The sequence below is a fragment of the Chelmon rostratus genome, chromosome 5, assembly GCF_017976325.1.
Source record: "Chelmon rostratus isolate fCheRos1 chromosome 5, fCheRos1.pri, whole genome shotgun sequence".
Classification (NCBI taxonomy): Eukaryota; Metazoa; Chordata; class Actinopteri; order Chaetodontiformes; family Chaetodontidae; genus Chelmon; species Chelmon rostratus.
The window spans coordinates 5,593,766-5,610,718 of NC_055662.1; the positions used below are offsets into that span (position 1 = coordinate 5,593,766).

At 40.9% G+C, this 16,953-nt stretch overlaps 3 protein-coding genes across 5 annotated transcripts; all 3 read left to right on the top strand.

Moving 5' to 3' along the window:
* Positions 1–481: 481 nt before the first annotated feature.
* LOC121606159 (mothers against decapentaplegic homolog 2) lies at positions 482–11,459 on the top strand. 2 transcript variants are annotated; one of them, XM_041936352.1, is made up of 11 exons: positions 482–637; positions 1,684–2,095; positions 3,581–3,670; positions 3,904–4,097; positions 5,206–5,340; positions 5,694–5,768; positions 6,505–6,558; positions 6,710–6,922; positions 7,134–7,271; positions 8,440–8,584; positions 9,192–11,459. In XM_041936352.1, the coding sequence occupies exons 2-11, from the start codon at positions 1,860–1,862 to the stop codon at positions 9,313–9,315; spliced, it is 1,404 nt and encodes a 467-aa protein (XP_041792286.1). In that variant the 5' UTR covers positions 482–637; positions 1,684–1,859; the 3' UTR covers positions 9,316–11,459. The 2 variants fall into 2 exon arrangements, with proteins under 2 accessions (XP_041792286.1, XP_041792287.1); XM_041936353.1 differs by having other exon boundaries at positions 5,694–5,756.
* Positions 11,460–12,659: 1,200 nt separating this feature from the next.
* Positions 12,660–13,942, top strand: LOC121607129 (immediate early response 3-interacting protein 1-like). The gene is made up of 3 exons (XM_041937817.1): positions 12,660–12,814; positions 13,195–13,296; positions 13,408–13,942. Exons 1-3 carry the CDS (start codon positions 12,724–12,726, stop codon positions 13,461–13,463), a joined length of 249 nt encoding a protein of 82 aa, XP_041793751.1. The 5' UTR covers positions 12,660–12,723; the 3' UTR covers positions 13,464–13,942.
* A 73-nt stretch (positions 13,943–14,015) lies between these two features.
* si:ch211-12e13.1 lies at positions 14,016–16,548 on the top strand. Of its 2 annotated transcripts, none has more exons than XM_041937811.1 (5): positions 14,016–14,398; positions 14,505–14,668; positions 14,871–15,113; positions 15,267–15,476; positions 15,716–16,548. In XM_041937811.1, the coding sequence occupies exons 1-5, from the start codon at positions 14,163–14,165 to the stop codon at positions 15,910–15,912; spliced, it is 1,050 nt and encodes a 349-aa protein (XP_041793745.1). In that variant the 5' UTR covers positions 14,016–14,162; the 3' UTR covers positions 15,913–16,548. The 2 variants fall into 2 exon arrangements, with proteins under 2 accessions (XP_041793745.1, XP_041793746.1); XM_041937812.1 differs by having other exon boundaries at positions 14,871–15,107.
* The last annotated feature ends 405 nt before the right edge of the window (positions 16,549–16,953 follow it).

Below are 16,953 nucleotides of genomic sequence, written 5' to 3' on the forward strand. Positions count from 1 at the left end.
GTGCTTCCAAGTGCTGAAGTGTAGCATTTTATGAAGGTACCAGGTGAGGCCAATGCAACCTGATTGAACACCTGACTGAGGGGAGGAGCAATTTCTTCTTCCCACATATTGTATATTATTCCAAGCAATTGTAGATTATTATTATTATTATTATTATTATTATTATTATTATTATTATTGTTATTATTATTATTATTATTATTATTATTATTATTATTATTATTATTATATACTCATAGTGGACTTTACTTTTTTGCTTTTAATTTACTGCTATCTTTTGTTTGTTTTCCAAACCGCTCTGAACGACAGGTATAACGCCATGCTGTCAAATAAACAATGAAGTTCGTCAAAAATAAGCCAGTATTTAGAGGATGTCATTTTATAATCCTCCAATCACCTTTTGAATAGGAGGGATTAAGAGCTCGTACGTAGCCATCATGTTTGTTTTGTTGTTCCGGTCTACCAAACCTTGCAAACTAGCCCCAGTAGCACTGGTAGCAACTTGAGAAGAGCTCACAAGCCTTGTCAAAATTAGCTGCAGTAGAATACCGTTCAGACATTTTCATGTCAGCGAGGTGTTTAGAGGGCTGTGCACATCTTTTCCTTTAAAAGCGGAGCTTTGGACTTTAAAACTGGGGTAACTATTGAAATTCTTTTCGCTGTTTACTCGACTTTGAAGCATGTTGTTTTGTGTGAGAGATGTAGGTCCGTTAGCCAGCGGGAGCCAGGGCTCAGTTTGGAAGAGTTCGTCCAAGATGCTAACTCATTTTGATGCCGTGTCTGTATTTTAGTAAAAGTCACAAACATTCAGTAGCTACATTGAAATAAAAATTTACAACGTATAGATTCATAAAGTGACCTTTTGTTATCAGATTAATTATTGTCTGTGTTTATTTGACAAGCTGACGTTAGGTAGCAAAGTAGCGCGACTTGACTGTTGCGCATAGGAGGTTTTTTCGTGGATCACAACAAAAGGATTTTTGATAACAAGCTGGCAGCTAGCTTAGTGAAGCTAACGTTAGCTGACCTAGCTAACTTAGATCAGGTCTTAACCATGGATTGCCTACGATCCGCTCAGTTACGTTAACTATGGTTCTTCGCATTTCGTTTAAAGGTGAAACTGTTCCACCATTTAGCTGTTAAACACTCAGCAAGCTAGTGCTAGTTAACTTATTGTTGTGATTTGAGTCAAGCAGGCCCCCCTACCAGGTAGCTAGCAGCCGGCCTTCCCAAGCCAGATAGTGTTAGCACTGGGGGGCCTGTCACAAATTACACTCCTTGTTCACATCCATTTTATAACGTTCACTGTGTAATTCGTTATGTTCTTTAGTAGCTGGTAGAGATTGCTTCTGTGCATGGAATGCGACAGTACGAGGCACACCCCGTGTGATAACTTTTTAAGTTTGCAAGCTAGCTAGCTTGAATGTCGAGCAGTGTTTGTGACAAGCTAACGTCAAGAGTACATCTCTTCTTGTTCAACTCACCAAATGCTTAACTTCACTTAAGAGGCAGTTATGTAACGTTAGCAATTCCGCTGCGGTAACAACCGTGCAATTTTGTTAACTTTTCCATGTTTCAGTGCGTAAGGCAGGCCTTTTTTGTTATGATGAGACAAGATAAGGCTGTTTTTCTGTACCATGTTTTGTTTGTAATGATGTACTTTGTGTGTGACTTTCTCCCAAGGTTTCCATCTCTTTTGAGTATATCCAGCTAGCACTGGCTTCCACCCTGTGACTCACTGGTCACTAGAGGGGCCCCATCAGAGCAAGGCCCCAAACTGTAGCTCTAGGTCCCCTCTGTGTGTTTGTGTGAGAGCTTGTGTTGAGTCTTCTGGAGACTCCCGGCTTGTCCCAGCTAAGATGTCCTCCATCTTGCCGTTCACCCCACCTGTGGTGAAGAGGCTGTTGGGCTGGAAGAAGTCGACCAGCGGCCCGGGTGGAGCAGGCGGTGGAGAGCAGAACGGTCAAGAGGATAAATGGTGCGAGAAGGCTGTGAAGAGCCTAGTGAAGAAGCTAAAGAAGACAGGCCAGCTAGATGAGCTGGAGAAAGCTATCACCACACAGAACTGCAACACCAAGTGTGTCACCATTCCCAGGTATACTGCCCGACACTGGATTGCTGTTCAAAGTAGGGTCAGCAAAAAAAGCCGCTGCTGTTACACATGTTTCTGCAAGTGTGCTTAGATGAGACCTCTCGTACGATAAAACCATGAAACCTTGGGCTGTGAGCAGGTGCTGATCTTGCACTTCTCTTTTTGTCTGTTTTCATAATTTCCTGCAATTATTGAAAATCATGTAAAGCCGTTGGACATGTGAAAAGTTTGGATTAGGGATGCAACGTAGTAGAAAATAAACAAATTGCTCTTTAAAGATGAGCTGAAAATACGTCACTGTTTGTTTACAACTCTACTTACAGTTAGACAGCTTGTATGACTCTCATGGGGACAGAGACATTAAAAGGGTCAGAGAAGACGTGTTCTTTATCAGCCAGCCAGCCTTGATGGCCAGACTCACGTTCAGTGGGAACACTGTGTTAGCAGATTCATTCCTCACTGATGTGCAGCCAAGTACCACATCAGATGTTTGTATGACTACAGATAGCAGGCTGGTTGTTATCGCCTGAGAATTGTTCTAGGCTGCACTGTTATGTTTGTAGAGATGCAGTGGCTGGCTGGATGTGAATGAAATTATTTCTTCTAGGGGACTGGACTAGAAGAGGGTATCTACATAAGAGAGGGTGGGTTACAAACCCAAAATATTGAGGTATTGCCACCAGCCATACTTTGATTGTGACCGGGGAGCTTGTCTACCCTGCTTGCCACTTTGGCAGGTACCATTCAACATTTGGATTGACTCAACTATAAACACCTACTTTCCTGTGGTAAAAATAACTGTGAATGTTAGGATCTACAAGCTGCTATGGCTGGTGGACAAAAGTTGGTTTCCTGCCCTGCCATGAACCAGACAATTGCAATTTTGAATGGTAGTTGAGATCCCACTAAAGTACTCAAGTAGTACATGTTGTTGTGTATTTGTAGCATTTAACATGTAGCATTTGTTATTGTCCTGTTATTCAGAAGCAACTTCTTTCATTTGTCCTCATTCCAAGTTTTTATTTTTTGGCCATTTTCTTGTGAGTGTTTTGAGAATGTCTGAAAAATGATTTTTTTTTTTTTTTTTTCCTCTTCCAAGGTTGCCTCCTCTGCCCCCCCCCCTTTTGTGCCATTGTGTGTCTTCAGTGTTTGTTTGAATGTCTCCAGATAAGTTCTGAGTTATTTTCAGCGTTTGATACAATGCCACACTGTTGAAGAATGATCTTTGTCTCACTCATTGTGTGTGTTAGCAGATTCCATGTTATGTTTTTTTCCTCTTAATTCTGTCAAAAAGGCTTCTCTTATTTGAAGTGCCCATCTTTCATTTCCACAGCTGATAATGAATTTGATGTCTTTATTTTGCCATAAGACTCCAATAAAAGAGGCCTTTTAATGTTCACATTACCCATACTGATATTTCTGAATGAGCCATGTCCCATGTTTATCATTTGTTTTTTGTTTTTGTTTTGTTGTTTTCTCTGTGCACAGCAATTGCTCTGAAATATGGGGACTGAGTACACCAAATACGATAGAACAGTGGGATACATCAGGCCTATACAGCTACCCTGACCAAACCAGGTGACTATCCTCAAATATTGTATGGTGTTGCACACAACTTTGATGTGGGAGAGTTGTCATTACAATGTTGGAGGTAACACACATTGAGAACATCTTTGTTTCTCGTTCTCGTCGCCACTCAATCCTATCCATCTTCATTTCCCTACCCCACCCGGCCATATTATGTGTCACCCCCTCTCCCCTGTGTATCTTTCACCCATCTCACCACCATCTCCTGTTTGCTGTTCAATCAGATCACTGGATGGCCGCCTGCAGGTCTCCCACAGGAAGGGGCTTCCCCATGTTATCTACTGCCGCTTGTGGCGATGGCCGGACCTTCACAGTCACCACGAGCTGCGCGCCATCGAGGCCTGTGAGTATGCCTTCCACCTAAAAAAGGATGAGGTCTGCATCAACCCCTACCACTACCAGAGGGTGGAGACCCCAGGTGAGACTTTGTCCAGTGGACATTTATTACCTAAAACGTGCACATTTCTTTGAACTTCAGTGTGTACTGCATGACTGTTGCATGATTGTTTAAATTTGTTGGCTCCCACTTAGACTTGTAAAGCTCAACTCAATTGTTCAACTGTTTTAAACATATTTGTCATTTGTCTGGGCAATTTTGTTTAAATTCCCAGCAATGAAAGTGTTGGTGCCGTGTCTCTATTTGAGTAAAATGTGGAGACAATTTTGGGCTTAGGAATCAGAAAATTTGATGACCCCTCCTCCTTTTTGTTTACTTAGAGGAATATTTCGACATTTGGGGAAACACACTCATTTGGCTGTGTCCAGCAGTACCAAAATAGGCCTACTGGCGCCTTTAAACATTCACTCATTAACACGGTCTATCCTGTTTGTGTAATCCTTTTAAAACATAACAATTTGTGGTTTTACGGAGGGGTTATCTGTGGGTTTGTTTCTTGTCTGGGCACAGTGACTTCCTGGAATCTTGTGGTCATCTTCAGGTTGCCAAGCAACAAGTGGATACTAGTCAGGAAGTTCACAAGTTGTTGTTGTTGTTGTTTTTATACAGACTAATCAAACCACATAATGTCATTAGTGAGTTTTAGATTTTCTATTGGCAGATATTTTTCACCTTTGGACAGAACCAGGCTAGCTGTTTTCCCTGTGTTGCTAGTTTTTATGTTAGACTGCAGCTGCTGGCTGTAGCCATATAGAGTATTTCACAAACAGATGTGAGAGTGGTGTCGACCTTTGCATTTAAATCCCAGCAAGTTAGTGCGTCTCCCAAGATGTCGAACTATTCTGTTATTCTATTCTGTTTCCGGGTGAACTGTATTAAAATCTGCAGTGACACCTGCTTCACCCTTTGTTAACAAGCCATTATGAGTTCAGTATTTCAGTTTAAGTTTCACGAGGGACTTCTAGTATTTCATCATCATTGCTGTTGCAAAGATTTTTGCACAACAATGAAACTTATTTCAAAGCACTTGTTCATGTTTTGCTTTAAAACTGTCCAAAAACAACTGACAGTAATTATAACTGATAGGAATCTAACTCATCTCTTCTGACACTTTTACCCAACCCTGTAGTGCTGCCTCCTGTTCTTGTGCCAAGACACTCAGATATCCTGCCAGAGCTGCCACCTCTGGATGACTACACTCATTCCATACCCGAGAACACAAACTTTCCTGCAGGAATCGAACCTCCAAACAACTATATACCAGGTGAGTTTATCTCTGCACTGCATGATCATGTTTGAGTGATGCACTGAAGGAGTACAGAATGTGTGAGTTAAATATGAAAAGTGAAGAAACAGTTATTCTATGTGCTCTGTATTAGTTTCTTAAGTGCTGTATTGCATGGTATCTAGTTTATATATGTTTGTTTCTCATCCTTATATTAATCAAAGAGGACTTGTGATTATCCGAATTGTGGTTTTAGCTATTATTACATCACTTTAGGGAAAAATGTGATATTAGTAAAAATAGGTTTCCTCAATTTCAGTAGGTTAAACAGCCATATGAAATTTTGAGAATGTCACAGCTCATTTCCTTCTCTCCCCACATCATTTCAACAGAAACGCCTCCACCAGGCTACATCAGTGAGGATGGGGAGGCCAGCGATCAACAGATGAATCAAAGTATGGACACAGGTACCCTAGACTAGCAACTCCTTCTCCTTTCCTATTAGTATGCCCCAACGTGAGATGTCTGCTTTCATAGAATAAAGCTGTTTTAACAGTCAGCACCACAACAGTTGACAGTATTTAGAGTGGAGCTTGGTAATAAAGTAAAATGAATGTGAAACTTTATCCTTAACACCCTCTTTAGCTTCGATGTGTCCTGTTTTATAGAGCAGAGATTTGGAATGATGAGCTGCCACTACATGTTCATGTTAATTATGTTACATGTTTCTTGCTGAATTATTACTGACCTAGTTTACCTAGAAGCCAAACTTGGATTAAAGATTGATGGTAATACCAAATGGTTTGAGAACATTGCCTAGAGAATTACCTGGTCCAAAGCAATTGTTAACATGCATTTAGTGCAAATGCATGTTAGAATCTTCTGAGTTTCTCCAGGAATTTCTCTGGTAATGGACTTGAGAAGAATGCTACATCCTTTATCACCTGTTCATGGTTTACACTTACATATGTACCCTGTCTTTCCTGGTGTATACTCATGGCTGGCTCCAAATTCTTAGCATCAGATTGTATTGGCATGTTTGATTAGCAAACTGATCAGTTTTACCGTATCATGTTGCCATTCCTTTGCAAGCCAACCACCAGTTTCATCACAAGTCTTTGGCCTGGCCCACCTGTTCCCTATGTTTTGGTCTCCTGTGAACTCATCCATATTGCTGGATTTTTTTTGTTCTTATTTCATCAGGTTCTCCAGCAGAGCTCTCCCCCAGCACTCTGTCTCCTGTCAATCACAGCATGGGTAAGATGCAAAGCCTTCCCATCTGAAACAATTACAGTTTGGAACCGAGTTACAGTGATATTCTATACACAGACGTATTTTCTTTGGCATATGGACAGTCTCAAAAAGAGACTATTTAGATGAACTTGACTGACGTGATCCTCTACTGCAGACCTGCAGCCAGTGACTTACTCAGAGCCAGCCTTCTGGTGCTCTATAGCCTACTATGAGCTGAACCAGCGCGTGGGGGAGACGTTCCACGCCTCTCAGCCCTCACTGACAGTGGACGGATTCACAGATCCATCAAACTCTGAGCGTTTCTGCCTGGGCCTGCTGTCTAATGTCAACAGGAACGCCACTGTGGAGATGACGCGGAGGCACATAGGTAAGGTACAGCTTCAGGTAGCTTTACAGTCACTACTCGTCTATGGACAGGCTGTCAGTGACGGGTCATGTTCAAGTCTGGATCGGCCTCTAATCACAGGGTTGGCAGATGATCTCCATCCTTCTGTCCACGTTTCTCTCTCTGTGTCTATGTAGCAAAGTGCTTTGGGTGACAGCCTTACATAAATGTGCCTATCTTCCTGTTTTTACAGGAAGAGGAGTTAGACTCTACTATATTGGAGGGGAGGTATTTGCTGAGTGCCTGAGTGATAGCGCCATCTTTGTCCAGAGTCCAAACTGCAACCAGCGGTATGGTTGGCATCCTGCAACAGTGTGTAAAATTCCTCCAGGTAAGATGCTGAAGGTGTCTCCTCTGTAGCAATCAGGGAAATTTTCTTAAATTGTCAGTAAGATGTCCATTGAGCAAAAGCAAATTCTAGACCGGATAGCACGAATATATGGCTCTTTGCATGTAAAAGAAGATGATGCTGAACTAGGGGTGGAACTGCTCTGAAACCGAAACCACGATAAACATCTGTCATCTTGAGTTGCCACACACACCCACCCACACCACCATCTACTGCTGCAGGTGCGGCCTGTTGAGCTCTCATTACAAATGCATTTTTCATTTCACAATAAGTTTAACACATGTGAATCTGTTAAAGAAATTCTTCTTGTAGATTTGAGAGTGCTAATTCTCTGAAGAATTACAAACACGGTGTGATGAATCAGATCTCTTTACTTCATGCAGCATGGAGAGAAGCCTAGTCCACAGCGTTTTCTGCCAGACTTTCAGAGCATTCACCTTATATAGTGATAGATCAAAGGAAGGCAAGTTGCTAGACTCATAGAATGCAAATGACAAGATTGACCAGTTCCTGGAAGGCTTCCTCAGTCAACCATGGTCCTAGTGTAGTTATAGATGTTATCTGTCAGTTGGCTTTTAGTGACCTTCTCCTCACAATTAAACAGCTCTGGTACAAAGAGTCATAAAAAGAGTCTTACAAAGGGTTAACCTTATCAACCATTGTGTAAAAAGATCATCATCTTTCCGGTTAGTAGCAAAAATGGACAACGATTAGTGTCTAACTGTGTGCCGACATTGTCCAGCTGAAGTCAAATTTGTCCATGGAAATGCTTTAAACACAACATTTTACAACAGCATCACCCTGATGTGTATTAGTGGACCGAGACCTTCTCTCCACACCATCCAGGCAAGCTCTCACTGCAGATTCAGACCAAAGCAATAGCTAATGCCATAGGAGTGTTTGTCTCTGTAGAAATGGGGCCATACTCAGTAAAAGGAATACACGATTTAAGCACGTGGTAGACAAGTGCTTGAGCGTGTGTATGTTAGTCAGTTTATGGTGCAGAAAACACCACAAAAACTCTGGACAATAATTAGCCTCAGACATACAGTACCAAAGTTTTGCCTCGCTATGTCAAAGCCCTAAAATATTTTTTCAGAGAATCTCTTGGAAACCCCACACTAACTGTTTACTCCTTTGTTCCTTCTAGGTTGTAATTTAAAAATATTCAACAACCAGGAATTTGCAGCCCTGCTGGCTCAGTCAGTCAACCAGGGCTTTGAGGCTGTCTACCAGCTCACCAGGATGTGCACCATCCGCATGAGCTTTGTCAAAGGCTGGGGAGCCGAGTACAGGTGAGCACTACCAGCTACCAGATACTGCATGTCCAAACATCCTACATATATTTATATTGGGTTTGAATTGGGCTGATTTTTAAACTCGTGGAAAACTTCTTTGACTATTACTGCCAGTGTATAATTGTTTATCTGGCATGGCTTTAAGACATGGGAAATTAATCAGGAACTTTAAGTCAGAGAGCTGGTTCTTAGTGATGCCTCAGAAAAAGTTGGAACTTAAACTTGACTGAAGTCGCAGCCCATGACATGAGCATTCAATTCTTTACTTCAGTTTTGCTTCCTCAGTAATATCATCATTTGGTTTTCTGTTTGAGAATGTAGCTTCTGTCCTCAGTAATGACAGCGTAGGGTGTTGTCACATGTGACTCAAAGTTAAATCCAGTCCAGGAATGTTTGCTGTTGTTTGGGAGTGGTAATCGCAGATTTACTGTCACACACATTTCCTTCACTATAAATTTCAAGCAGAGAGCAACAAACCACAGCACCCTCTTCCTGGCAGCAGTAATACATACTGTGCATAATGTAGCGCAGCATGAAGCATCGTACGTCACGTGTTGTATGTCAGCGCAGCCCAGACATTAAAGTGTATGTGTCTGTTTTCCAGGCGGCAGACTGTCACAAGCACTCCTTGCTGGATCGAGCTGCATTTGAACGGTCCCCTGCAGTGGCTGGACAAGGTTCTGACCCAGATGGGTTCCCCGTCTGCACGCTGCTCCAGTATGTCCTAAACAGCTAGGAAACGCCCCAAAAAAACGCAACCCATGACATGATCATTAAATTCTAAACTTGTGAGTCCTCTCATGAAAAAAAAACATGGAAACCCCACAGAATGAACTTTCTGTAACATTCTTCATAGTATTTGTGGCCCAGTTCCACATCCCTCTTTTAACTTTAAACACACACACAAAAGAACAAAATGCACCTACACTGTCGCACTCACACACACACACACACACACACAGATACATGCAGACTTTTCAGTAAAGAATTTGGCACTTTGTTACCCATCTATGTCATGCACCTTGTTAAATTGCTTTTCCCCAAATCCTTAATATTAGATCTATTTGTGGTACAAATAAAATGTATATTGGTTTTTAGTCCAGGAAGTAGGGGAAATACCAAAAATATCTGTGAATAGTTTCTCAGTATTGAAGATTGCTTGTATGAGTAACACGAGCTTGAATGCTAAAATGATTTTCGTTCCAGCCCACCCCAACCATTGTTCTGAACCTAAGTTTATGTTTCTCTGGGAAACTTGGCCCCATCTTTTGTCTGGGGGAGGCGGCTCAGTGAAGAAACCATGGCCTTGGTGGCCGTTCTCCTCTGAAGGAAACGCTGCAATGTGTTTATGAAATTTGACTGAATTGACTTTGCCAGAATGGCCCTTTTTGTAACTCTTGACGTGTGTCGTTATAAGACATACTTCTTAATGGACAAATAGGAATGTTAGTTGAAAAGTAAGAATTCAAAAACCCCAAACAAACTGCAAGCTGGATCTGGCTGCAGTGTATGTCTTTGTCATTATATGGCACTCTACGTGTCCTTGGTTTAGTTGATGTACATCCCCACTTAACAGCCTGGTGTAGAAGCTAATGAGATGTCGACCAGGCTTTGCAAGGTGCACTGGGCAGGGACCAGAGAATATCAGAATATCAAAAGCTTTTCTTTCTTTTTTTTCTTTTTTTTTCCTCTTTTTGACATGACACTGGGAGTCCTGGGGCTCTCCGAGGTGAAGCACTAAATGTCTCACCAGGAGAAATTGAAGGTATCATTCTGTTTTTAGCCTATATCCCCATTGTTTTGCTACTTTTTTGTATTCTCATGTATTTTTATATATAAATATACTTAAGATTTTCTGTCGTTCACTTTTTATTAAAGTAATATTTTCAAGACCACAGCTGTTTCTAAAGTGATATGGAGGGCATGGATCATTCCTTCATTTGACCCAAAAGGTTTTGTTTGAATTCATTCCCAATTGCAGCCCTTTGTCTTGGTTAAAAAAAAAAAAAATCACTGCCCCACATGATGTGTAGCCTGTTTCTATCCTTTGTTTTCCAAAGAAATCTGGTGCATTTAAAGTACACAAAACAGCAGATTTGCCTGAAACCCAAAATCTACTTTCCTGTCATGAGTTTAATGATTTCAGAGGCATGTAAAACTTTGTAATAGCCATTCATTCATCCATTCATCTCTTCACTTTTTTTGAAAAATATGTGACCTCTTGTAGCCTTTTTGGTGCTTAGTCAAGCGGGTTAAGGTCAACCAGATATAATTGGCTTTTAAAATGTTACAGAAACATGGGAGGAGAGCAGTTTTCCTCCATGTGAAAAGAAGCGCGGATGTGCCTGCACACTGGGACATTCTGTGTTAATGTGTGTATTGTATTTGTTCTGTCTATAAAATACAGTATGCTTAAACTCTGCCATCATTGTCATTATGTGGCTGTTGCAAGTTTAACATGTTTTCCCCCCTCCCTTCATCTTAATGTAAATGTGTTTACCTTATGGCACTAGTGATTGTACTTTAAGTGCACCTAGTGAAGTTTGGATTTGGGGAACTGAACCATGTGTTAGGGTCCAGTGTTACATTGTTTTTATCTTTGGCCTACAACATATGAATGTGAAAAAATACATTACAGAAACTGACGTGGACCAGACGTACATATACATAACAGTAGTACAGTATGTGTGTATTTAACAGTAATCTTTTTGCAAAGCAGTCAGTACAGTAGATGTCGCAGTTGTTTTACCAGTAGAGGGCGGTATTGATAGAGCAGATCTTTTTTTTTTTTTTTTTTTCTGACCATAAGCTTCTCAGGCGTGTGGCATATTATGCAGACTTCATAAAACACTAATAAAGATTTTTATTCTCATGATTCTGTGTGTGTGTCTTGATTGTAAAAATTTTGGGATAATTATCGATGAAAACATAATTTAAGAGTCGTAGGTAGAGATGAATTTCATCTGCAGTAATCGCTTAACGATCATTATTTCACAGGTGAACACTGCTTCTGTGGCACAGCTTCATCTGGGTTTCACTTAATGGACCTTGCACCATAACTCTCTTCCATGTGATGTGTTTGCAGGTAGTAATGATAGCTGACAAATTTATACGTTTAAAGCAGCGAAGGAAAGTAACTTAAGTTTTACTAACGTACAAGTTTGAGATTCTGAATATTTTGATTTTTTTTAAGTTGGTCCGCAGTATGTTACTTACATCCACCATGACCACATCGACCACGGCTACAACATCAGATACTACCACTTTACTGCATTAATAATCCAACAATGCAACACGATGAGAAGGCTCATTATGCAAAATTAGCATTTTTGAAACTGAACATATATTTTGCAGGTAGTGCTTATTGGTTAGATAATAGTAATTGCACTTTCATGTAGTTTAGAATGCATTACTGACATAGAACATTTTTACATTGTGTTATTAAACTTTAATAAAGGGTGTGAGGACTTCTACCACACCTGATGGACAGTGGTGAAATGTAACTAAATACATTTACTCACTGCAAACTGGGCTAAGCACATATAATCACCGTAAACTGTACTCAAGTGTTTGCATTTTCCCAGTATTTTATACTTCTCTACATTTCACAGGGAAATGTTGAAGGGCCAACTTTTACTCAATATTCATTTTGCAGCTTTAGTTATTAGTTACCTTTTACGATTAAGATTTTACATGGAAAACACAATCAGTTTCTAAAATATGATGCACTGTTATAATAAATTCAACAATTAAAAAAAAAACTCTCCACCTCACACAACTACATTAGATTTCTCTTTACTTGTTAATGGCCAAAAAAAAAAAAATAACACTGACTATAACACTAAAATAATAACCTTCTGATACCTGATGCACACATTTTGCTGCTAATACTTGACTGTACTCTTACTTAGGAGAAATCTTGAATAGAAGGCTTTTAATGCTACTTTTGACTTCAGTACATGGTATGAAGACTACTTCCACCACTGTGGTTCTTAAGAAATATAACGGCATCTGCCTGTGAGTCAGTTCTCTATATGAACAAGCTGTGCTTGGGTTTGTCCTTCCTCAGCCACCGTAGGCTACGTCAGGAGAAAATACTGTCAGCTAATTTACAGCTAGCCACTTGTTAAGGCAACATGGCTTTTACTTTGTACTCTCTTATTCAAGCAGCAATCCTGTGCATCAATGCTGTCGCTGTATTGCACGAAGAAAGATTTCTGAGTAAAAGTAAGTAGATTAAGTTGTGTGCGCCCGTAAATGTCATGTGAAATTCGAAGTAGATTAGCTAATGCTAGCTAGCTAGTAACACTTCGTAAAAGCTAGAACTAATCTGATTTGAATTTATATTACAATTTCCTACTTTTGAAGGCTGTTGTTAAAAAAAAGCTTATAATAATAATAATAAAAATTAATGGTCACACATTATAGTCTTAACAAAAAGTGGGAGGTTAAAATATCGGCAAAACACCAAATATAACAGTATCTAGCAAAAATACAATGATCATTTCTTCAGTCTTCATTTAAAGAAGCAGACGTTAGTTAATGTCTAGCTGTCTTTTAATAATAAAGCTGCATAACTTTCTGTCCCTCTGCGTTTGAACCATTAGTTGGCTGGGGAGTGGACCAAAGTGTCGGAGGTTTTGGTGATGAACCAGGTATCAAAGTGCAGCTAATGAACCTTGTCCGCTCTGTGAGGACAGTGATGAGAGGTTTGTGTTCTCACACACACACACACGCATTGTCTATTGAAGGGTGACTGATGTATGGTGAGGCTCCTCTTGACTCTGATTATGCCATCTGCCGTCTCTTTTGCCCTGTAGTGCCGCTGATTGCAGTGAATTCAGTTTGCATTGTGTTGCTGCTTCTGTTTGGATGAAGAGGAGCCGGTGAAGACGGGACAAAGCAGTCTGGTGCCCGGAGAGCATCTTTCACCTCAGGAACCTTCTGCACAGACATTTTAGCCCTTTGACACACACAGCGTCTCCTGTCAGCCTGAATGTGAATGTTAACATCACTGATATTCAGTACACGGGATACTTGTTAGGCCTGTTTTATACAGCACAGTAATTCAAGCAAGTCAGTGCAGCTATTGAATGGTTGTCTTCCCTGTTCTGTTGAATAGTACTATAAAATGCTGAATAGTTAACACTTGATTTGCTTTTGAATACAATATTAGAAATAACATGTTTTTACTCTTTTCTGAAAAAAACATGATAACTGCCACAAAGAAGTTAACAGTGAAATGATTGTTATTATTTATATTACACTGAAAATATGTAAATGAACTCTGGAAGACGTGCTGTGGTTGTTGAAATGCTCGAAAACAAAGAGTTTCTTAATAAAACTTTCACCCTGTGTGCCGACACGTTTCATTTCCTGAAATAGTCGAATGTGTTGTTTGTCCCCGCTCGCTCTCCGTACCGGTAGCCATAAGTCGTGGACGATGAATGTCTTCACTACATGGTCCCGACTCTGGACTTCCAGAGTGAATTGAGGTGTGATTCTGATGATACAGAGTGCTTTTGCCTTTGTTGAAGTCGCTGTGTTGTATTGAAATTACTTAAGTTGAGCCATAATGTTGACTGCGCAGAGCTGCGGCGTGGCGTCGCTCACTGTTTGTTCTCTGTATGTTCTTTATGTTTACATTTACTGTTCCCACAAACTATTGAAAACAAGAGTACTCAACAATGACAGACTCCCAAGTTCAGTGTATGTTTACATGAAATATTTGGCCAAAGCTCTGACTCGGAGGACGGGCTGCTTGTACACAGCGAAGAAGAGTGATGTTGTGTTCACGGTCCTCAGCTGTAGGTGAGCTCGATCCACTTCCATTTAGGTTTTAACAAGGAAGCATTTGAAACTATGAGACTTGACTGCAGGTCATCCGCAGTTTGAGTGGGTGTATTTGTCTGTGTAGGCTGGAGACCCCCCTGCTGAGGAGGTTCTGCAGTGCTGCTGGTTATGGATGGGATTATCCAGACACCGAGTACAGAGACGTCCCGCTGTGCTTCCCACAGTTCCTCTGTCGCAGACTGCTGCTGATGGTGCTGACTGATCAGGACTTCAGGCTCAGCCCTGCAGGTCAAACATGACACACATTCATAAAGTCTCTCTAACACCTTATTTTACACACCATTTTTGCAGATGTCTCACACACCTGATGCAAACAGGTTGATTGCATTATATTTAGTTTATTCCCACTGCTCTGATCTCCATGTTTTATTGGTGAGCTTATAATACAAGGTTGGGAGGATATGAAAGTGATTGTGAAGTGCTTTTGCAGGTCTGGTTCATGTACATCAGAGTTTGAAAACCCTTCAGCCAGTGGATGAGCTGAAGAAGGGTCCGTTCACGCTGCGGGTTCAAGTCCTGGAGTACCGTCAAGTTGACGCAGGTGTGGAGGTGGACGTCTGTCTGACTGCCACTGCTCGTACCGGATGTGCAGTGTGGGAGAGCGTCCTGACACTGCTGTCCAAAAACAAGAGCCACAAAGCCAGCAGATGCTTACCAAGGAAAGAAAGTGAGAGTGAGCAGCCGTTTAGTGATGATAAAAATGTTTTTAGCCTTTTATTTTATGCAGCCTTGTGTTTAATATTTACCCAGAGCACTTTTACCTTAGACATATGGCTCACCCAGTTGGTGCAGACTCAGACTCTTCCTGGTTTCCTTGATCTGTCAGGCCAACCAGATGAGGCCGTGTCAGAGAATGTGAAGCAGGTGGAGGTCAGAATTCCCAGGAGTGCCGGCCTGCGATGCGTGTGGTCCTTCTGTGACTTCTCCCCCTACTGGCTCCTGTCTCTACCGGCCAGGCTCTTTGGCTGCAGGTTGCAGGCCTCACCAAGTCTCTGGATGCTGTCTGTCTGCTTGGCTGAAATAGAAAAGCACAAAGGTAATAGATTTTAATGGGAGACTAAACTGATTGATAGGTTGACTGGCAACCTACAGCCAGTTTATGAAAGCTTTTGTATCTGCTGTTTAAAGGGATTTAAAAGAAAGGTTACATGCCTTTTTTGCTGCAGACACATCATTTTCCTGCTATGGCAAGTCAAACTGTGTGCTGTGAAAGGGGTCTGCAGTCATCTCTCTATTTTCAGCACTGGTCAGACCTTCTCATTGCTCTGTCATCAGGGGTCGGAGTCATCACAGCTCCTGTCAGCGTCACTGCCCAGTTCAAGGAGCCTCTCTCCGTGCCAGGCAGAGTGACCATAACATTTGGTGAGACGACCGGAAATGGGGGTGAGTCTTCTGCCCAAGGCCTCAGCTTCCACATGCAGCAAGATGGAAACAACATATCTCACATGATGGGACTGATTTCTAAGTCTTGATTAAATAGAAGGATGATACTTGTGTAGTTTTGTCAAAACACAGTAAACTGCTTTGCTCTGTTTCAATGTGAACAACACAGTCTATCATTAATTAAATGCAACTAGGCTGGTCAAGACAATCACCGAATCCACATTCAAGTTTCTCATATGATCATTAAATGAGGTGTGTTTATTGCAAATTGTAAAATGTAATCTCATATGAACATGTTTTAATAGATATGTCTGCCTCTGGGCCACCTCTTTTATTGTTGATGGTGTTTTCAGCTTCATTGAGTTCAACTGTTTCAATACATATAATAATGCTGATAATGTTTTCAGACTGTAAAAACATCAGCTGTGAAATAAAATGTGCCAGGTCCAGATGTGTACAAGGAGCTAATTTAAACCCAATCTTTATTTCTTTATCTATTTTAACAGGTGCAACAGGTATCTATGGACTCTGTTTCTATATTTATGTTTATTGACCTGTGACCAAAAAGTGATTTGAAACATCTGTCCTACAACCATCAGTCACATGATTACTGGATTTTATGCTGAAGAAGTCAACGTTTGTCCATAGAATTAAAAAAAAAAAAAAAAAAACTTAATCAGTGTCCTCAGCTTTACCTCCTTTATTTAATCCATCACAGTGAACATTTAAAGCTCTTCATAGACTGCTCTATCTGACACGGTTAAAGGGATACAGTGTACCTGTGTATAGGTGTGAGTGCTGCACCACCTGCTGGACTTTGTTTAAAGATTGTCTGTGGTAGCTTAGATTGTCTTAGGCAGCTACAACAGATTCTAAACATTTTGGGTTCTGCTGTTTGAAAGTAATGTGGATAATAAACCATTTCACAGCAGACATTTTGAGTTTTCATAGAAGGAAAAGCATAGATGTTACCAATAACATTAAAGATGGCCTTGTTCTATTCACTTGTCCCAGTAAATCATGCCAGCATGCACAAGAACCCTAAAACTAGAGCAGCTAAATGGAATTCAGCCATAATTTATTATTCGCACCTGTGCTTTGGTGAAAGACCAACTGCACTCTTTGAGACA